Source organism: Rattus rattus, chromosome 16, assembly GCF_011064425.1.
Source record: "Rattus rattus isolate New Zealand chromosome 16, Rrattus_CSIRO_v1, whole genome shotgun sequence".
Classification (NCBI taxonomy): Eukaryota; Metazoa; Chordata; class Mammalia; order Rodentia; family Muridae; genus Rattus; species Rattus rattus.
The window spans coordinates 39,688,709-39,707,826 of NC_046169.1; the positions used below are offsets into that span (position 1 = coordinate 39,688,709).

General features: G+C 54.6%; 1 protein-coding gene across 2 annotated transcripts; it reads left to right on the forward strand.

Annotated features, from left to right (window-relative positions):
* The first annotated feature begins 482 nt into the window (after positions 1-482).
* On the forward strand, positions 483-18,368 carry Foxn4 (forkhead box N4). Of its 2 annotated transcripts, none has more exons than XM_032887239.1 (9): positions 483-568; positions 10,587-10,732; positions 12,486-12,610; positions 12,684-12,803; positions 13,010-13,137; positions 13,643-13,739; positions 14,756-14,963; positions 16,689-17,081; positions 18,106-18,368. In XM_032887239.1, the coding sequence occupies exons 1-9, from the start codon at positions 483-485 to the stop codon at positions 18,366-18,368; spliced, it is 1,566 nt and encodes a 521-aa protein (XP_032743130.1). The 2 variants fall into 2 exon arrangements, with proteins under 2 accessions (XP_032743130.1, XP_032743131.1); XM_032887240.1 differs by having other exon boundaries at positions 12,693-12,803.
* The last annotated feature ends 750 nt before the right edge of the window (positions 18,369-19,118 follow it).

The window sequence follows — 19,118 nt, forward strand, 5'->3', positions numbered from 1 at the left end:
ACCGGGGCTGGAGGCTTCCCACACCTGCTTCAAGCTTGCCTTGGAAGATGTAGGGGCGCCCGGGAGTCTTATTTAATGCCGTGTTTGTGGGTGGCCGGGTGGGGGGGGTGCAGTGCATGAACTGGTTTCCCAGCATCCGTGTGGGGTCTCCCCGGATTCATCAAACCCTACTTTGATGATCTCTTCATTTTCATAGCTGAATAGTGGTGGGGAATGGGCTTGGAAACGAATGGAGTTCTTTAGATTGCTATTTTGCCAGGATTTCCCAAAGCTTGACGTTTCAGTGTAGGGGCTCCCCCTCCCCCCTTCCCCTTGAATCCGAAAGGACTTGGAATTTCCCTCACTCTCCTTGCTCTCAAACCCTGCAGGATTTTCCTGGGATTGTGACCCTTTGTGGGTTGCTTATGAACTGTGGGAAACTGAGGGTCTCTGCCCTGCCTACATCAGTGCTGATGGGAACTTTTTTTTTCTTCCCTAAGGAAATGATAGAAAGTGACACCCGGTCCAAAATGTCAGGAATGATCAGAAGCTCCGGGCACAGCCACCACCGCTCTCCACAGGAATACAGGTGAGGACCGGGCTGCGTGCGGAGTCCAAGATTCTGGTGTTGGAGAGCTAGAGACAGTGTGTGTTTCAGAGTGGCTCTCAGCAGTTGTGTGTCCCCTCTAAGGGAGTGTCTCTCCTGGGTTACAGAATGTGGGCAGCCTGGTGACCTCAACAGCTGTTGCTCCCCATCCAGTGACTCCAGCAGGGGCTCTAGGAAATGCCCCCCTCACCTAAGCACTCTGGATGTTGGGAGGTCGTAGGTCACAACTGTGAGTTCTTAGCCAGGCTGTGTGACTTTTAGCAAGTCCTTTGCCTGCTCTGGACCTGGTTTTCTCATCCTATAAATAAATGATGCCTGGAATTAGATGACCTCAGGGTCTCTTTTGGGTTCTAAAGGCTGACAAGCCTCAAAGCGAAGCCTAAGTAGACCGGTTCTCGCAACAGGATCAAAGTTTAGGGGGACATGGGGGAGCCTTATGGGCCTTCCCTCTTTGTGGAAAGCCATTAGGGAGTTCAGCCAAAAACCTTCTTTACAGGTGGGAGAACTGAAGCCCAGAGCAGAGCTCAGTGACACAGTCACAGGGAGGGGGGAGGGAGGGAGGGAGAGAGGGAGGGAAGGAGGGAGGAAAGGGGGAGAAGGAAAGTCTCAGGGTCCCCCGCTAGCCTCTCTTCCTTGAGATGGTGTGGCCTGACCTGATTCCCAGAGCCCTAAAGCCAGCACCATGTCTTGGTTGAGTAATGGGGCCACTTGGGGGCTGCCCCAGGAAGGCCAGGCTGTCACCTCAGATCAGCCCTGTTTACCCAGGGGCTGTCTGGCTCAGGAGGCCCACTGCAGCCACAGCAGTGCCTGCCGAGGCCACAGGCAGCCTCCAATTAGAAGAAGGCTGTCTCTGGACATAAAGGAGGCCAAGGATTCAAGCAGCTGGGCTTATCTTATTGGTGTGTGTGTGTGTGTGTGTGTGTGTGTGTGTGTGTGTGTGTGTGTGTGTGCAGCACCTGTCCCAGGGGCAAATCAGTTCCTGTACCCATCATTCTATCATTCCTGGCCTCTGCTGAGCCCATCACTCAGGTGTGGAAATTGAGGCCAGTCTTGCCCAACCTAGGACCTCTGGGCTTCCTTCTTGCTCTACTCGAAGGCTGTGTGAGCATCTTCAGCTTGGGTAAACCTGGCTTCTCTGGCTGTGTGGCACTTCTTAAACCTCAGTTTCTTTATCTGTAAAATGGAGCTAAAGGGCCCCAGGGGTTTGGGGTTGCTATGGCAACCGAGCAGCCATGCCTAGCTCAGTCATTTGCCTGTTGTGTGATTTCCAAACGACCCTGAAGTTAACAGGTACCCAGCAGGCCTGACACACTCCCAGGGCAGCTCTACGGTTGTCAGTGAGACGGCTCAGTGGGTAAAAGCACTTGTGGTGCAAGCCTGGTGAACCGAGTTCGATCCCTGGAAGCCATGCAAAAGGCGGTAGGAGGGAAGTGACTCTCCAAGTTGCCCTCTGACCTCTACACATGTGCCATGATAGGACTGCCCCCGCCCCCCAGTGATAAACATCTTTTTTAAAAAAAATTACAAACAGGCACAATTAGGGGGCCATGAGCATTCATGGCAAAGTTGGCAGAGCGCAGGTGGCTTAACTAGTTTTGTTAATGCCGCTTACAATTCAGTCATGTTGGAATGTGTGGGAGTCAGAACCCCAGAGAGCCTTCGGGGAGGGTGGGGTGGAATCCTCTTCAAACCCAGAAGCCCACCTGTCTGCCACCCAATGGAGGCTCCCATGAGGCTGGGCTACATGTCCAGGCCAGAGCAAACCAGAAACTGTCTGCAGCGCTGTCCTGCTCTAAGACCAGGGAAGGCAGACAGAGAGCACCCTTGTTGGGGGTGGCAGGTGTATCCTGATCACTGACCAGCTAGTGATTGGATTAACAGGCCCCAGGCTATCAGTACTGGATCTGGAGGTGCCAGGACGCGTAGTAATCCATTTCCTGGGTCCATCCAGACACAGCAGAAAACCTTAACCTTCCCTGCGACTGCTGGGAGCCCTTTGCCTCAGACTGCCACCTCTTAGGATACAAATGGTGACTTTCAGGGTAAGTGGTGACCAGCTGCCCCCACGCCATCCCTAGAGGGCGGCATTCCTGGTAAGGGAATGAATTCAGAGATTAGCCAGGGTCAACTCTTTGAGTCCTCAAACCTGAAGTAGCCACACACCCAGAGATCATCGTGCCTCTAGTCTCACCCCTCCCCCGCCGGTAAAGAACGCATTACCTCACCACTGCGTGACCCCCCCCCTCCCAGACAAGTTATTGCCCTCTCTGATCCTCTCTGAGAAATGAAATCTCTGAAAACCAATCAACAGGCTGCTGTGAGGGTCTTGTGCTTGCAGCCAGCCCGGGACAGCACTTGCTCCTGGAAGGGAAATTTTGCAATTACTCCGCCAGAGTCTTTACTTTCGACAATCCCATTTTTCTCCCAGAATAATAGCCCAGGAGAGGTTTATGGCTTCTCATTTGCGCTCCTGTGTCTCCAGGGACTGCTCCAAGGATTGAATCCAGTAGACTGCGAGTCCAGCCACCGCTGGGGCCCCCCATACAGGCCACAAGCAGCTGCCCCGTGCTCTGTCCCCCTGGGGCTAGTTTAGCCGTTAGTTAGTTAACTTTCAATGCCCACGTCCCAGGAGGGCGTTGCTGGCTGCAGCCAACCGCCCAGTTCTGGGGCAGCTGTCAGGGGTCAGTGGCAGAGGCCCAGACAGGGAGCAGTCACCACTCTGTCTTCCAGGGCCAGCCACCAATGTCTGCAGCTCTCTCCCCAGTAGCCTTGAGGTTCAACCACTTTAAATGGGTTTATTCTTAGCTCAGAGGGTGGGAGGAAAGTCCTCTCCCAGAATGTTAAGGAATAGTTCTTAAGTACCTGCTGGGTACTGGGTGCTAGGTGCTTCCTGTTGGGTACTAGGTGCTAGGTGCTTTCTCAGTCCCAGCAAGTACTATACTTATAGGGATGACCCTGGCTTCATCTCCATCTGCAGACAAGGAGTCTGAAGCTAGGGACCTTGATTGACCTGGGGACCTCACTTGCCCTAGGGACCTTGATTGCCCTGGGGACCTTGCTTGCCCACAGGCTTAGATGTGGGGAGAGGCAGGAAAACAAAAATTTCTGAGCAGCGGCCTCAACTTTGGGAACTTAGTTCCGAGAGGTCAGACCCAGCACCTTTCTTCCAGAGAGGGAGCTGAGCAAGGAAGGCATGTTGGCGTGTTCTCAGGCCCACAATGCTCTTTGGTGTCTCACGGAGAGTCCTTGCCCTGATCATTGAAAACACACACACACACACACACACACACACACACACACACACACACACACACACAGTTCCAAGTCAGCTACTGTTCTAGATGGTCGCAACACTCCCCTCTTCCCACAATTACATCATTCCATGGTATACCCACTCTGTCTTGCAGGGAATTTCAGGCTAAGGAGCATTTAATTTTCTTTTCCTCCCGTGAACCATTCTGAAAGGTATCACAAAGGACATGTTAGCTGGGTAAACACGGCCCTCAGAGGCTTAATCCTGGAGACAAGAACGGTTTGTGGAATTGTAACAGTTTCTCACCGACCACAGCTCAGGAGGGTGGGGCATCTCCTTGTCCTCAAGTTGGGGGTGGCTCAGAGTCCCTCCCTCCAGCGTTGGCTGGCACACCCTTCTGGGGCTCAGCCAAGGGAGGAACAGAAGACACAGTGTGGCGTTAAAAACGAGGCTGGAGCACACAGTGTCCGTGTGCCTGTTGTGTCCCTGTGCCCTCCCTTCCTAGCCTCACGTCTGCCCTGTGGTGAGAATGGTGATTCCGTTTTCTTCATGAGGGGAAACTGAGGCACAGAGAGGGGGAGCCGACTTGCTGAAGTCACGCAGCTACCAAGAAGTGGGGGTGAGATTTGAGCTCAAACAGGATGTGCCTTCTCCTGGATGACAGCTGTGCCAGTTCTGCCCACCACGGGCTTCCGACTCAGCCATGTGGACAGGGATCCTTACAGAAACTGTAGCCATGCAGGCATAGGCTCACCCTCGCTGGGTGCCCACTGGGCTCTTCAGCACATGCGTGATCAGCAGGGACATGGAACAAAGACGCGGCGTCCGGTCCACCTCGGTGCACAAATGTTTGTCACGTGAAGGAAGGGCAGCTTGGGCTGGCTACCTTCGTGTGTCTTGTCATCTAGGCGTTTAGCGACTAGAAGGGGGTAGGCGCTCCTGGCAGTCTGCAGATTCCCCTCGTCTGTTCAAGCTTGACTAATTACAGTACCAGTGTTAGGGGCAGGACAGAGTTCAGAGACACTGAGACAGTTTAGGGAGGCTTCCTGGGGGAAGCTGGGTTGGAAGTAGAGACCGAGGACGGTGTTCTGACAGCAGCTTGTCATGAGCAGGCACACAAGAGATGTCTACGGGGTGTTGAACCCACAGCCTTCTTGGGTCCCTCATTCAGTAGAGCCCCATCCCCGGCAGCCAGGACAGCCAGTTCAGACTTCCCAAAGTGTCCCTTCGCTGAGACTGTGTCTCCACGGGGACCCCAGCAACACAGATCCTTTTTAAACAGTGACGCGATGAGTTTGCACCCTTCCGGAGACATCCGGGATTGTTTCAGTCGAGTAGGCAGAGTGGCCAAGAGAGAAGCTTCAGGGCAAGGGCCTCTCCTTCAGCTCAGCCCCACAGCCTACCATGCTGTGCTCCTGAGGGCTACATGCCTACCTGTGAGCTGGGGTGAGGGATGACCTCCTCCTAGCTGCCAGGAGGCTTGGGAAATGTTGACGGGAAGAGCCACTGGTTACGTGGCTTTCCTCCTTGGCCAGCCAGGGTCCACTAGGAAGCCTGCTTAGACGTAGGAAAAGTCAGCTTGCCTGTCTGGGGTGATAGGTGGTGTTGGCATGGATCCCCCTCAGGGCTGGACACTGTGGCCTGATTAGCGCTGAGTCCGTACCCCTCAGAGAGTGAATCAGTCCCATGAGCACCCTCAGCTGCAGGAAGTGCCTCTCTCCTCTTCCGTCTGATCCTCACCAGGCCTGAGAGACAGGGTGTGGCATGCAGGAGCGCTCCCATTTTACAGTCGAGTAAGCTAAGGCACAGAGAGGTAGACGCTCACAGACAAGTCTCACTGATGCTGAGAGTCTGGGTGTGTGGGGTTCGAGCCAGGCCTGACCCCACCTTCCCTAAGTGAGAGGGGTCTGGGTGGCGTGGGGGTCAGTAAGGCACAGTGTGCCTGGCGCTGTGTGAACGGGGAGATGTGCTATTTGGGGGGCTCACTGCAAAGTCAGAAATAGGGGTGCTCTGGGAGCCATCTCAGTGATGATGACTCCTGGGAATGACAATTCCCCGAGGGTCTGAGAAGGATACACTGTTAGGGGTCACCCCAGGAACCCCTGAACCTGTACTTTAATCTGCCTGCACAGCTAGCCCTGTATTCTTAGGCTAGCCCTCTGTCTGCCCAAGCTAGTCCCCTGTTTGCTGAGGCTAGCCCCATGCTTGCTCAGGCTAGCCCCTTTGTATGCTGAGGCTATCCCCATGCCCATTCAGACTCTCTGAGCAAGGTGAGCTGTAGTCACAGAGATCACCTGAGTTTTCTACCTCTGCCTGGCCCTAAGAGAGTAGGGGTTGCACATCTGGAAAGTAGGGTGCCTGCTGTGTACAGAGGCCTGCACTGGGCTCTGTGGCTCTTCCTGCAGAGGAGACAAAGTCGCTCGCTTCAGTAGTGGGAGCTCCTGGGGCCATTTGCACCCTGTAGGAGGTTCAGTTCCTGTCTTATACTTGTCCCTCCTCCTGACCCTCAGGGTCCCCAGAATCCTGGGCAGTACCTGCTGGGGACACTAGCAGGGCTCAAGAGAACAGAGGCTTGTAGACAACGATAGGCTGGACTATCGGGGATTGGAGAAATGGGTGCCTGACAGGGAGAGGCCGGCTGCTCGGAGAGGAAAAGGCAAGGCATACACCAGGAGCAAAGAGGAGGCTCAGGGGCCCCAAGAAACCACAGTTGAGGTCCCTGGAGACCATGGCAGTGATATCCACCCATGGTGTCCCTGAAGTGTTAGGACCCATCACCCGTGGCTCCTGGGTCACCCACCACCCAGTCAGCCAGAGGGTGACCCACTCCCCAGTGCACGGTGCGTGGAGTCACGTGAGCGTCACAGAGCATCAACTGCAGGAAGCCTGCAGAGTGACGGGCTCGGGGACAGTCAGGTGAGGGATCATGAGTATGTGCTGGGTCTGCGGGCTGTAGAAGAGAGAAAGGTCGCTCTGCCTCGAAGGCCAGTTATCCCCATTATGCAGATGTGGAAACCGAGGCTTAGAAAGGTTCAGAATCCTGTGGCATCATCCAGCAGGAAGGATGAGGCCAGGACTTCATCACAGAGCCACCGTGACAGTCACCATGACAGAGATGAGACTCGGATGGGGAGACGCAGAATGGGGTGGGGTAGGGGTGCAGAACAGGGGGTGCAGAACGGGGGGAGGGATGCAGAATGGGGGGGAGGTGTGCAAAATGGAGGGAGGTGTGGTGCGAGTGGGAAGAGCTGGTTGCAGGCGTGTGGACATCAGTGGGTGGGGGATGTGGTGAACCCAGGGTTTCTCCTCACCGAGGAACAGAAGGACAGACAGTGAGTGGGACAGGCTGACTTTCACTGCCTTTGCATGTGTCCCACAGAGGAGAAAGTTACTGTGAGCAATGCTATAGGCGCTTGTTCACTGTCTGTCTGTCTGTCTGTCCCTCTCATGATGGCAGGAGAGATCTCAAAGCACCTCTCCTCCACCCTAGAAACCATCTCCGAGGGTTTTTGAGGTGTCTTCACCTATAATCTCATTTGCACCCATTTTACAGACTGGAAAACCAAGGTTGGGGATTAAGTGTTGTTCTGGGGACCGGTGACAGGAAGTCGGGGTAGTTCCTGAAACCAGGAGTCTTCCCTGTAGCAATGTCTTGGACCCTGAGTTTACATTCTACAAGGCACTGGGAGGAAGTGGGGCTGTGTGTGGGCCTTCTAGACAGGGAGATGCACGAGTTGGTGAGCCTCTGCATCTGTGCAGGGGAGTGCCTTGGTGTGCTCCTGGACAGGACAGTAAGGACAGTCCATACTCTCTTGTCCTTCTGTGCCTTAGTCCCCAGTCCCTGTATGGAAACAGGAGGAGGGAACAGGCTCCATCACAGGAGCACAGCGGGGTTGACCGGGCCGAGCAGGGCTGGCACACTGAGACAGGCATTCCTCTGGCATGGCTGAGGCAGGAAGATCACAGACCTCTGACGTGACAGCAAACCCCAAGAACAGAGAACAGGCCCAGCCCCCACTAAAAGGTGCTTGTACACGGTCTCACTCGATGCTCGCAGAGGCTCAGGGGACGGGGGCTCAAGGTCTGAAGGGACTTGCTTAAGGTCACATACTCAGGGTCCCAAGGACCTGTCAACCAGCTTGGGGGCAGTTCCAAGAGTGGATCCAGAACCCAAATGGGACTGTTTGGCACTGTAACTCTCTCTCCAGACTCTGCTCCTACAAACTGGTTGAAAACTCTGGACTGGGGTCAGTGTTGTCACCGCAAGTGTGGCAGAGACCAGGCTGGAGCCCCTTCCAGCCCTGCAAGGGGCTTTTACTGTACTAGCCTCAGTTTTCCCATCTGTAAAGTGAGATGTTCTGCTGTCTGTGGCCCTCCTGCTGCTCCCAGACAAGGATTTCAGGGAACCACAGAGCAATGCTAGCATGGCCGGATCCAATGAGTTTTGCTTGAGTCTCTCTTGTGGTCGCTGACCCGGGTTGGGTCTGTTTCAACCAGCCATGTCGTTGGCAGTGAAGGCTGTGCTGGTGGCACACAGGGCCTGGGTCCTTGGTGAGCCCCAATGGGGGTAAGGGTAGAATGGTAGGCTGGAGAGGAGAGGAGCAGTGGGGAGCACTCGATACAGAGGATCATGGGAGGATGGTGGAGCTGGAGCCCAGATGACCTGATGCCCACTAGGGGAGACAGGAGCCCTAATGACCCTGCCCCTTCCTGGTTAAGACCAGAACCCCAATGTGACTGTCACCCTGAGAGGAGGACAGCAATGGTGGAAGAACTGAATTTGGTGGTGCTGAGCGGGTGGCGGCTGCTGGAGGCACAGAAGGGACTGAGGGATGCTGGGAAAAGTGTAGCCACCATCAGGACAGGACAGCACAGCACCAACCCCACCCCGCCACCTATGAAGCGCCTTTAAGAGTCATCTCTGGCAGTCCTCACTCTCTAGGAAGCAGGTCAGGACCTAGGGACGGCTCAGGGATTCAGTTTCTCCATCTGTAGCATGGGTACAGCACGCCCCTCAGGGCCTGACTTTAATTAAGGATAAATGGAAGTGGCTGGTGGCTGTGGTCGGGCTGTGTGCCTGTCGGCTCTGAGCCTGGCTGCCCTAATATCGACTGGGCTTAACGGCCGGCCTCCGCTCAAGGAATGGCCACAGCGGATTTGCTGGGAACGAGATGCTGTTCGGCGTTTCACAGACCTGATCCTCACAGCGACCCCATGTTGTCTGTGATTTACAGCCGAAAAAGTCAAGCGAGGCTCAGCGAGGTTAAGGGGGTGACTTAACGGGAAACCAGGATTAAAGTCACCAGCTTGAGCCCTCGTGCCTCTCTGCCTCTGCGTGAACCGTTTCCTGGATTTGCCTCTGTCAGGTTCTGGTCCACGTTGGTGTCCTGGAACCTCGCAGAGATCCCACCTTGTGGAACTCAGCAGCAGGGTAAACCCCTCTTCTGAAGCCAGGCAGCGAGGGCATTGGGGAAGGAACGGGGCTCTCACCAGCATCCCTGGGAGGTCGGCTGGCTGTGGGGTGAGGCCAAGAGAGTGGGGTCGGCCCCTCCCCTTTATACCATAGTCTCTGGGGGCCTAGGGGACAGATGGTGTGGCTCAGGCCAGGACTGTCACTCAGATGGATGAGTTGTAAGCAGGCCGAAGGGGTGGCCGCTAGGAAACACAGAAAGATGGCGTTGAGACTTAGAACAATGGGGTCCACGTGCCGCAGGGGCAACAGTCGTCTGTGGCACAATGGGCCACCGGGGAACAGCAGCCTGGCCAACTGTTGTTGCCACTGACAAGGACCAGCCAGTTTTCAATGACTTCCAGGCCCTGTTTTCCTACGAGGCAACCAATGGCTGAGATAGCTCATAGTCACCTGATTCCGGCTTCGAGAGCCCAGACCAGTGATGACTGAGCTGAAGTGGACATGGTGACAGAAACTGTGGCTCTAAGGACAGACAGCAGAGATGGGAGGAGAGAGACCGTGAGCTTGGAGGTGCCAGGTGCAGGAATGGCAGGCCACGTGGGAAACCCCACAGACGCAGGAGAGACCTAGAGGCCAGGGTTCTAGAGCACAAAGCCCTCCCCTGACTCCTCTCCGGGACCCTGTCACACACTGGTTTGAGCTCAAGAGTGTGGATGTAGGCTGTGACCAATTGGCCCTGGAGCAGACAGCCCTTGGTTTGGGAGAGACGGTGCTGGGTTAGGGTATGAGCATCCCAGACATGAGGTACTACCAAAAAGCTATTGGCCACATAGCACATGGGACTTCAGGGATACCAGAGTCATCTTCCTTGCCTGGAAATCTATGCATGTACTTGACACGTGTGTCTGTTAGCCTGCTGGTCAGGTTCCAGGGACAGCCTGGGTCATGAGGAAGAGCCCTGGAGGCCGTGCCACCTGCTCCTGGGCCCCCACTTCCTGTGCTACATGACCTTGACCGAGTGACTCATGTGTGGTAAGCCTCAGTTTACCCCATGTGAAAGGGAACACACTCTACATATTCCTTATCCAAAAGAAGTGTTTTGAATTTCAGTGTGGAGGTTTGGGGGAGCGTCTGGGTATACACAGCGAGCTGTGTCTGGGGAGGGACCAGAGACTACGGGTGTCTCGTGTGTCACACACCACATCGCGAAGGGATTTACGTATACTAGCATTTACAGCAACCCCTCAAATGATCCACGGTGTGGGGTTTTTCCACTGTGGCATCATGCATGCTCGGTAACGTCTGGATTTTGAGGTTTTGGGTATTCGCAACAGGTTCCTGCCTCCCGCGGGTGATGACGACCTCCCTGGGGACCTTCAGTCACTGTCATGGCTCACAGCCGTGGACGTGCCTCGACTGCAGCAGATGGCAAGTGGGAGGATAGACCTGGGCAGCCCCGGAGTGCCACATCCACACCCAGGTAGGTTCAAAGGGGGAGGAGGTGACCCTGGCCCTGCCACCAACCTGCTGAGTGGCCCTAGAGAGGTCCTTCTGTCTCTCTGGTCTGTCTGTCTACACCTGTAAAGCGGGAGGATAGTGATATGTCAAGTCCCAGGGAAGAAGACACCCTGGGATTTCTCAAACACCTCACACCATTAGCAAACTCGTGGTGGGTCAAATGCTAGCTGAGGTCTGTCCTTGCATGCACTAAGAGTGGGGTTTAGATTTTCCTGAAGACAGGAGGTCAGGTGTCTGGCAAGGCCTGAAGCCTTTGCCGTCTGACCCTTTAGAAAAACAAGTGTGCTGACCTCTCTTCTAGAAGGTTCTGAGAGAACTCTGGACTCTGTAGGTGCTCCGTAAATGGACAGGGAGCTATAATCAAAGCAAGGGGACTGAAGACAGCATTGACAGAAAATGGTGGCCGAGATGCCACTGCTACACAAGACCAGGACAGAGGTGGACAGCAGCGTCTGGCAGGATGGCTCTAGGGCAGGTCATTCTTGAGCAATGTCCACAGCGCTCGACTTATGTCTTCTGTGAAGGACCAGGGTCTTTGAGACAGGGTCTCTCTAAATGTCACAGGCTGGCTTTGAATTCCAGATCCTCCTGCCTTGGCCTCCCGAGTGCTGGAATTACAGGTGTGCTCTGACAGTGCTCTTGCTGGGAAAAGATATTTTTTGACTTTTTAGTTCATAAAGTCTAGATCCAAACTATGCAGTACTGATATTTACAGTGGAAAAACCAGCCACAGACTATAGGTAAACAAACAAATGCGGCTGTGTGCTAATAAAACTTTATTGACAAATTAGGGTGTGGGCCAGGTTTGGCCTGCTGATAAGTTTTCGAACTGTAATCCAGAGCCCGGGAAGACAGCTGTGCAGCATTTGGGGCGTGCCTGTGCCTCTGATCAGTTTCCTTATCTACAGGAAAAGTGAATCGACCTCTTCTTTTTTTTTTTTTTTTTTTTTTGGTTTTTTTTTTCGGGGCTGGGGGCCAAACCCAGGGCCTTGTGCTTCCTAGGCAAACGCTCTACCACTGAGCTAAATCCCCAACCCGAATCGACCTCTTCTTACAGGGTGCTGCAGGTGGTTCATTTGGGAGACATCTTAAGGCAGTTGGAGTTTGCTACGTGATAAAACAAGGCAGGGCCTAGCAGCATATTGCAGGTCACTTTTACTTGATTAGGGATGGTGCAGTGAGAATCTGTGATGGATTAGTGATGTCTGTCACAGGCACGGCACAGGAAGCAGATGTACATATGCTATTCTTGGATTAATCTTTGGCAGACTACCAGAGCTTCTGGGAGGAAGAGGAGGACAAAGCACTTGTATATGTTAATCTAGAGGCCCCAGGGGGCCAGGAATCTTTTGAGGAGATGAACTTTAAATTGGCGTTTTTTTTAGCTCCTAAAGGACAGGAACCAAACTAATCTGTCATCACCATCAAGAATCATGTGCTAAGCATTCGGTAGGCAGTACACCATTTAACCATCACAACTTCGTAAATAGGTAAGGGGTAGCTAGAAATGGGGACACTGAGACTGGTCAGGTCACACAGGTTATAGATCCCCCATTATTAACCACCACATTCCAGAAAAGTGATTCGGAAGCACTTCCTGTATGTCTGGTTCTGGGGTAGACAGTGGCCCCCATGTTCCCGTGATGTGTGATGTACCTCTCCCACTGTGGCCACCTCTTCCAGCAGAACAGCTTCTCTGTGCCTCCCTCCTACAGGTGCCATGGCTGGGGTGGCAGACCTGCATGTGGGTGCAGCCCCACGTCCCATGCTCCGTAGCCAGACCGCGATGGTCCCCAGAGGCATGCTGGGCTTGAGCCCCATAGGCAGCTACAGAGCCAGCGTAAGTGCCACTACATGGCTGGGAAAGAGGAGAGTGTCTGTCCGTCCCTGACCTTCTGTCTCCCTCTCTCCAGGCCGAGCAGATGAACCAGTTCCCCGTAGGAGGGCAGTCATCATCGGGCCTGCAGGAAATGCCACAGCTGTACTCTCCAGCTACCCAAATCCAGTTCCCTCTGCCTTCCGGGTCCCAGCAGGTACCGTAGGTCGGAGACAGACTATTCTGGAATCACCCCATGTACTGTTCAACTCCTGGGGGATCAGACACCCTCCTTACCCACCTACCCTTTCACATCACTCAAGTCTTGCTGGGGAGACAGGAGCGATCTCCTTGCAGTTGGAAACTGGGCTGGGGTTCGTGACTGACACCTGCCTGTCTCACAACCCTCTTCTCTCCGTGAAGTGTCCTCCCAGCAGCCTCTATGGCTCTCCATTCGCAGCCCGGCCTCCCTACCCGCAGGCCCACATGACTGTGCATTCACCTCAAGAGGCACACCCCAAACACTACCCCAAGCCCATCTACTCCTACAGGTGAGACCCCACCGTCCAGAAGGAAGCAACAGGGGCTGCCTTCAGGGATCTCAGACAGACAGGAAAGGGTGACCTGAGGCCTAAGGGAACCCCCAGGTGGGACCCACTCCTGGGAGGGACTGGCAACCCTGTATCAGATACTGATTCTCCGTGGTCATAGACCATATGGCTTGGTCTCCCCGAGCCTGTTTCTTCAGATTAAAGTTGGTTGTAAAAATGGCAGTGTATATCTCGGGGCTTTGGGGAGGGAGCATCTTGGATGAGGTCTAAAAGCCTGGGGGAATGGGTCAGGGGTCAGAAGGCAAGCAGGGTCTCTCCCTCACTGCTGTGGCTGAGCTGAGAGAAGGGTGGAGGAGGGGTAGGCATGGGGGGTGGGGGATGGTGCTAACAAGGAGCTGGCCCTGGGAATGAGGAAGGACTAGTACCAAGCAGGACAGAACTCATGGCAAGAGGGGACCTTAGGCTGTCACCTGAGGCCTGTTTCCGTCCCCATCTCTGGCCCCAGCTGTCTGATCGCCATGGCTTTGAAGAGTAGCAAGACAGGCAGCCTGCCCGTCAGTGAGATCTACAGCTTCATGAAGGAGCACTTCCCCTACTTCAAGGTGAGGGCTCTGACCCAGGGTAGGGTGCTGGAGCCACCCTGACTCTCCCTGGCTTCCTCTGCGCTATATGGAGCCACGCTCTTTTTTTTTTTTTTAATATTTATTTATTTATTTTTCATGTATGTGAGTACACTGTAGCTGTCTTCAGACACACCAGAAGAGGGCATCAGATCTCATTACAGATGGTTGTGAGCCACCATATGGTTGCTGGGATTTGAACTCAGGACCTCTGGGAGAGCAGTCAGTGCTCTTAACCACTGAGCCATCTCTCCAGCTCTGGAGCCACGCTCTTAGCCTCACGGTGTTATCATGCCCGATGGGGAGGTCAGGTGCAAACACACCTGGAGAGGTGCAATGTGTGTGAACAGAACGGGGCAATAGGCTGGGCTCGGATAAAGGGAGCAGAGCGCCTCATGCCTCTCGGGTGTTAAGAGAGAGGGGCTGGCAGCACAGAGCCAGAGAGCAAGATGCCAAGCCCCTCTCCTTCACAAGAGCCTTCACTGACTGGCGAGCTCAGAAGGACTCAAGGAGATCTTGTCAGTGGCTGGAGTGCGGTTGACCATTAGTCAGCCTGTAAACCTCAAACCCCAAAGACCAACAAGCAGCCAGGCACCTCGGATCACAGAATCTTGGGTCTGGATAATATCCCAGGTATAAATGCTGGGATGCATGGGTTGAGTGAGCTGGGTCCCGGTATCTGGTTATCCGGCAATGAAGTGATCCACACCGAACTAACCGGGCAGCTCCATGGCCTTTGACCTCAGAGATGAGAAAGGACATTCCTAAAGCCCTGGAACTGTGCTCTGACTACAGCTCCACAGCCACCAGGGCAGGAACCCTGCCATCCTGTGTGCCGCAGTCCCCACCCTTCCCTCTCATCTCCCCGGCTTATATTATAGACAGAATTCCTATGTCCTGCCCGGACAGGCATGAGCTTCTGCGTGTGTGCAGGCAGGGGAAGCATCTCTAGTGAGGGTCACTTGAGGCACCTACCGGGTACCCGTGTCTCCCCGCAGACAGCACCTGACGGCTGGAAGAACTCAGTGAGACACAACCTATCCCTGAACAAATGCTTTGAGAAGGTGGAAACCAAGTCCAGTGGCTCCTCACGCAAGGGCTGCCTGTGGGCCCTGAACCTGGCTCGCATCGACAAGATGGAGGAGGAAATGCACAAGTGGAAAAGGAAGGACCTCGCCGCCATACACCGCAGCATGGCCAACCCTGGTGAGCCCGGATGGCATCGGCGTGGGCATTGGAGTTAAGCGGCTGGAGAGACAGCTGGGTGGTTAGGAGCATGTGCCTGCTCTTAAAGAGTATGGGGGTTTTGCTTCCTGGTATCCAGGTCGGGCTGCCTGCTACCGTCTGTGCCTCCAGATACAGGGAATCTGGCCTCTTTTTTTGGCGAGCACCCGTGTAGGTGGGGTTGGGGGTGGGGATGGAGGGAGGGAGAGGGAGAGAGAATGAATGGATGAATGAATGAATGACTATCTTAGATAAAAGGCAGGCATGGCAGCATGTGTCTATGAACTCTGTCCTGGGGAGAGCTGGTAGGGTCTCTGGAGCTCACTGAATAAGTGACTCCGGGTTCGAGTGCAGGGGGCTGGGCTGGGACAGCGGTGCTCCACTCAGTAATGGAGAGAGGGGTTTTAGCAGGAAGTGGTGGAAGGCCCTGTGTGGCACCCATCCCAGGGCTCCAGGCCTTGGTCTGAGCTTGCTGTGAGATCCTGGGTGGTCATCTGGCCTAGAGTCTCATCTCTAAGTGGCCCAGTCAGCTCGTGGGCCCCTTACGGCTCAGTAAGGACAGCCAAACCTGAGTGATTCCTCAGGCTGGGTAGGAAAGTACATACAGCAGTGTGAGATCCTGAGCCCCAGAATCCAGGTAAAGGAGGCATGGCAGAGCACATCAGCAATCCTGGGGTTCCTTGGGCAAGGTGGGCGATGAAGATGTATGAGCTGACAACAGACCTTGTCTCGAGGTGGACACCACAGCAAGGCAAGGGCTGCCACCTGAGATGGTACTCTGACCTGGACGTCTGACCTGGACGTGTGCTCTGTGGTGCACGTGCATGTGTGTGCACACATACGCATGCACACACATACGCATGCACACACATACAATGCACACACATACAATGCACACACATATACATGCACACACATACACATGCACACACATATACAATGCACACATACGCATGCACACACATACGCATGCGCACACATACAATGCGCACACATACAATGCGCACACATACAATGTGCACACACATATACAATGCACACATATGCATGCACACACACATGCAGACACATGCACACACATATGCACATACATACACATGCACACACACATACAATGCACACACATACACATGCACACACATACAATGCACACACATACGATGCACACATATGCTCGTGCACACTCTCTTATATAAAGGGATTTCTGTTCTTTGTTCTTCTCACAGAAGGGAGTCCATTCAACTCATGCGGCAATGACTTTCAATGTTGGGTTGGTTTGTTTGTTTTTGGGTTTTGTTTTGCACAGAGTGGCTAGTATCTCCTTGATCATTAATGATCTAGCTGTCTCCTGGGACCTGTGTCCCTGCCTCAGCTCCCTCTGGAGGGGCTGGTGAGAGTTCAAATAAAGTCTTAGGGCCACAGGTCTGTGCTGTAAGGTCCTGGGGTGGGGGCTGTTAGGGTTTCTTGGCAGCTCCCCTACAGCTTCATGAAGGACTTTTAACGGCTTGGATGGCATCACATCTGCATAGCAACCCAGTGCAGACCAGTGCAGACCAGTGCAGACCAGTGCAGACCAGATCACACCATCTTACAGAAGACTAGACAGAGGGTCTCAGGCGGTTGCTCAATCCATATGGGTGGTGGCCCGGGGACTCAGGACCTGGTGACAGAAGGGACATCCGGGTCACATCTCCCACTTGTCTGCAGAGGAGTTAGACAAGCTCATCTCAGACCGCCCAGAAAGCTGCCGGTGTCCTGGAAAACAAGGGGAGCCTGAGGTTCCAGTGCTGACCCGCGCCACGACGGTGGCCATGACCCACAGCTGCCTGGCCATCTCCCAACTCCCACCTAAGCCACTGATGACCCTGTCCTTGCAGTCAGTCCCCCTGCACCACCAGGTCCAGCCCCAGGCACATCTGGCCCCCGACTCCCCAGCACCGGCCCAGACCCCACCTCTTCATGCCCTACCCAATCTCAGCCCGGGGCCTCTCCCCCAGCCAGCCATGGGCAGGGTTCCTGGGGACTTCCTCAACATCAGCACTGACATGAACACAGAGGTGGACGCCCTGGACCCCAGCATCATGGACTTCGCTCTACAGGGTGAGCTGTAGGAGATGGGGGTTGGGCCAGGTTGAGGGGAGAGGAGTTCAGCAGCAGTCCCCCTGCCACCCTTAGCATCATCACTATGGCAACCACCCACCTGTTAACATTTAATGAGCACCTGCTGTGTACTAACTGAGCACTTCCTAGACACCATCTGGTCCCGCCCTGACACAGCTCCCACGACCCTGCCCGTCTCCTGGCTGCTCAGTGGCAGACCCAGGATTTAGGCCTAGTACCCCAAACTTCAGTGATTGCTTCAAAGTTATGCATGCTAAGTCGGCCCCTTCAGTAAGCCCAGGGGGAGACAGTGAGTGAAAAGACACATCCAAGAACCAAGCAGGGCCTTGTACACTTCAGCGAAGGCTCCCAACCCATCGAGCCCTAGCACGCACGCGCCTGCTGTGTGTTCCGGTCTTTGTGTCCTGTTCCTCGCTAGGGAACAGAACCGGATGACGGGTGAGTGGGTCAGCTGTCACAGCTGTGGAAAGTCATGGCCTGCTCCTCTGCTCCTCCCTGCTCCTCTCTCCCTGAACGAGAGAGAGTCACGCTAAAAGGGGAAACAGCATGTCCTCCCCGGCTCTTGATCCTGCTGCTGCTGCCCAGTGAGAACCAAATACTTTCCATGCACTATACCTCAGATGTGGCTTGGGCAGGGTTGAGGGGAGAGACCAGAGTCTGGCAGGAGTCTGGCAGCAGCCTGCCAGCGCCAACCCTTAGCATCACTGTGACAACCACCCCACCTGTTAACACTCATTGAGCACCTACTGAATACCAACCACACACTTCCTAGGCACCATCCTGTTTGGATCTTCTCCATCTTACCCTGTGGCTCAGAGACTAAAGTGCTTTTCCCAGGGACACACAGCAGCAGGAGGAAGGCCAGGGCTGGGCTTCAGCCTCTGCTCTGCTCTGTGAGAACACAAGGCACCATGATCTTTGCCTCTGTTCCCCAGAGGGGGGATTTGAACTCGGGGCTGCTTGGCCCTGAGCCAGCTCACCCAAGTGCTTTTGTCTTTGCAAGGTAACCTGTGGGAAGAAATGAAGGAGGAGAGCTTCAGCCTGGACACGCTGGGGGCCTTCGGAGACTCCCCACTTGGCTGTGACCTGGGAACCCCAAGCCTGACCCCTGTCTCTGGCAGCGGTGACCAGCCCTTTCCAGATGTGCAGGTGACAGGTCTCTATGCGGCCTATTCCACTGCCACAGCAGACAGTGTGGCCCCATCCGTGGTCAACTCTGCACAGTACCTGGGAACTCCGGGGAACAAACCCATTGCTCTGCTTTGAGGTGCTGGCCTAGAAGAAAGGCGCTTTGGCTAAACAGTGTCTCTAGCCGATGGCTGACAGGAAAATGACAGCTTGCGGCTCCTCCTGTTCCCCAACATGCTACCGCAGGACACTCCCGGGGCACCCAAGCCAGAAGCACGAGAGAAGCGCAAGCCCTCCACCTTCCCATCTTCTGCAGGGCCTGAGACAGAGGCATGGCGGTGGTGAGACCTGACTCTTTTTAAGCTTGGCACCTGGCAGAGCCTGGACGACCAGCAGCCCATCTTGGGACACAGTCGTTTGTCACAGAGACACTGGAGGGAAAGCTCTGAGCACACACATTCTCCCAGGAGAGGAACTTCTGTGCCTCAGAGCATGGCCTAAGGCTGGAAAAAGGCCTGGTCAGCCTTGGACCTGCCTCAGACGTGACATGGCTGGCCTGGATCACAGCCCACTGCTCCTAGAGTTTCCAGAGCCGTGTTATCGAGACTGTGTGTAAATTTATTTATATTTATTGTGACTCCAGCGACTGAGATCCCTAGAATGAGGCTCGCGGCAGACTTCCCACGGCTCAGCAAGCCTAACTCCCTAGTGGCCCCAATCACATCTCCAGCCTGCTCAGCCCCAGCCCATTATTCAGAGAATGAGCAAGCACTTTTGCTAACTGGAAAGCGCCCTGTCATTTTCCGATAAGAACAGGTCTTTTTCTTGGGGTTTAATTATGACTCACGTCTACTCCTGGGGATGCACAGAGGGGAGGTACCATAGCAT

Excerpts from the sequence above, each read along its gene's own strand:
- Foxn4 (XM_032887239.1), top strand. The coding sequence starts at position 483 with ATGATAGAAAGTGACACCCGGTCCAAAATGTCAGGAATGATCAGAAGC. Across the intron at positions 13,138-13,642 it reads AAGCCCATCTACTCCTACAG|CTGTCTGATCGCCATGGCTT; the intron begins GTGAGACCCCAC and ends CTCTGGCCCCAG. Across the intron at positions 17,082-18,105 it reads CATGGACTTCGCTCTACAGG|GTAACCTGTGGGAAGAAATG; the intron begins GTGAGCTGTAGG and ends TGTCTTTGCAAG.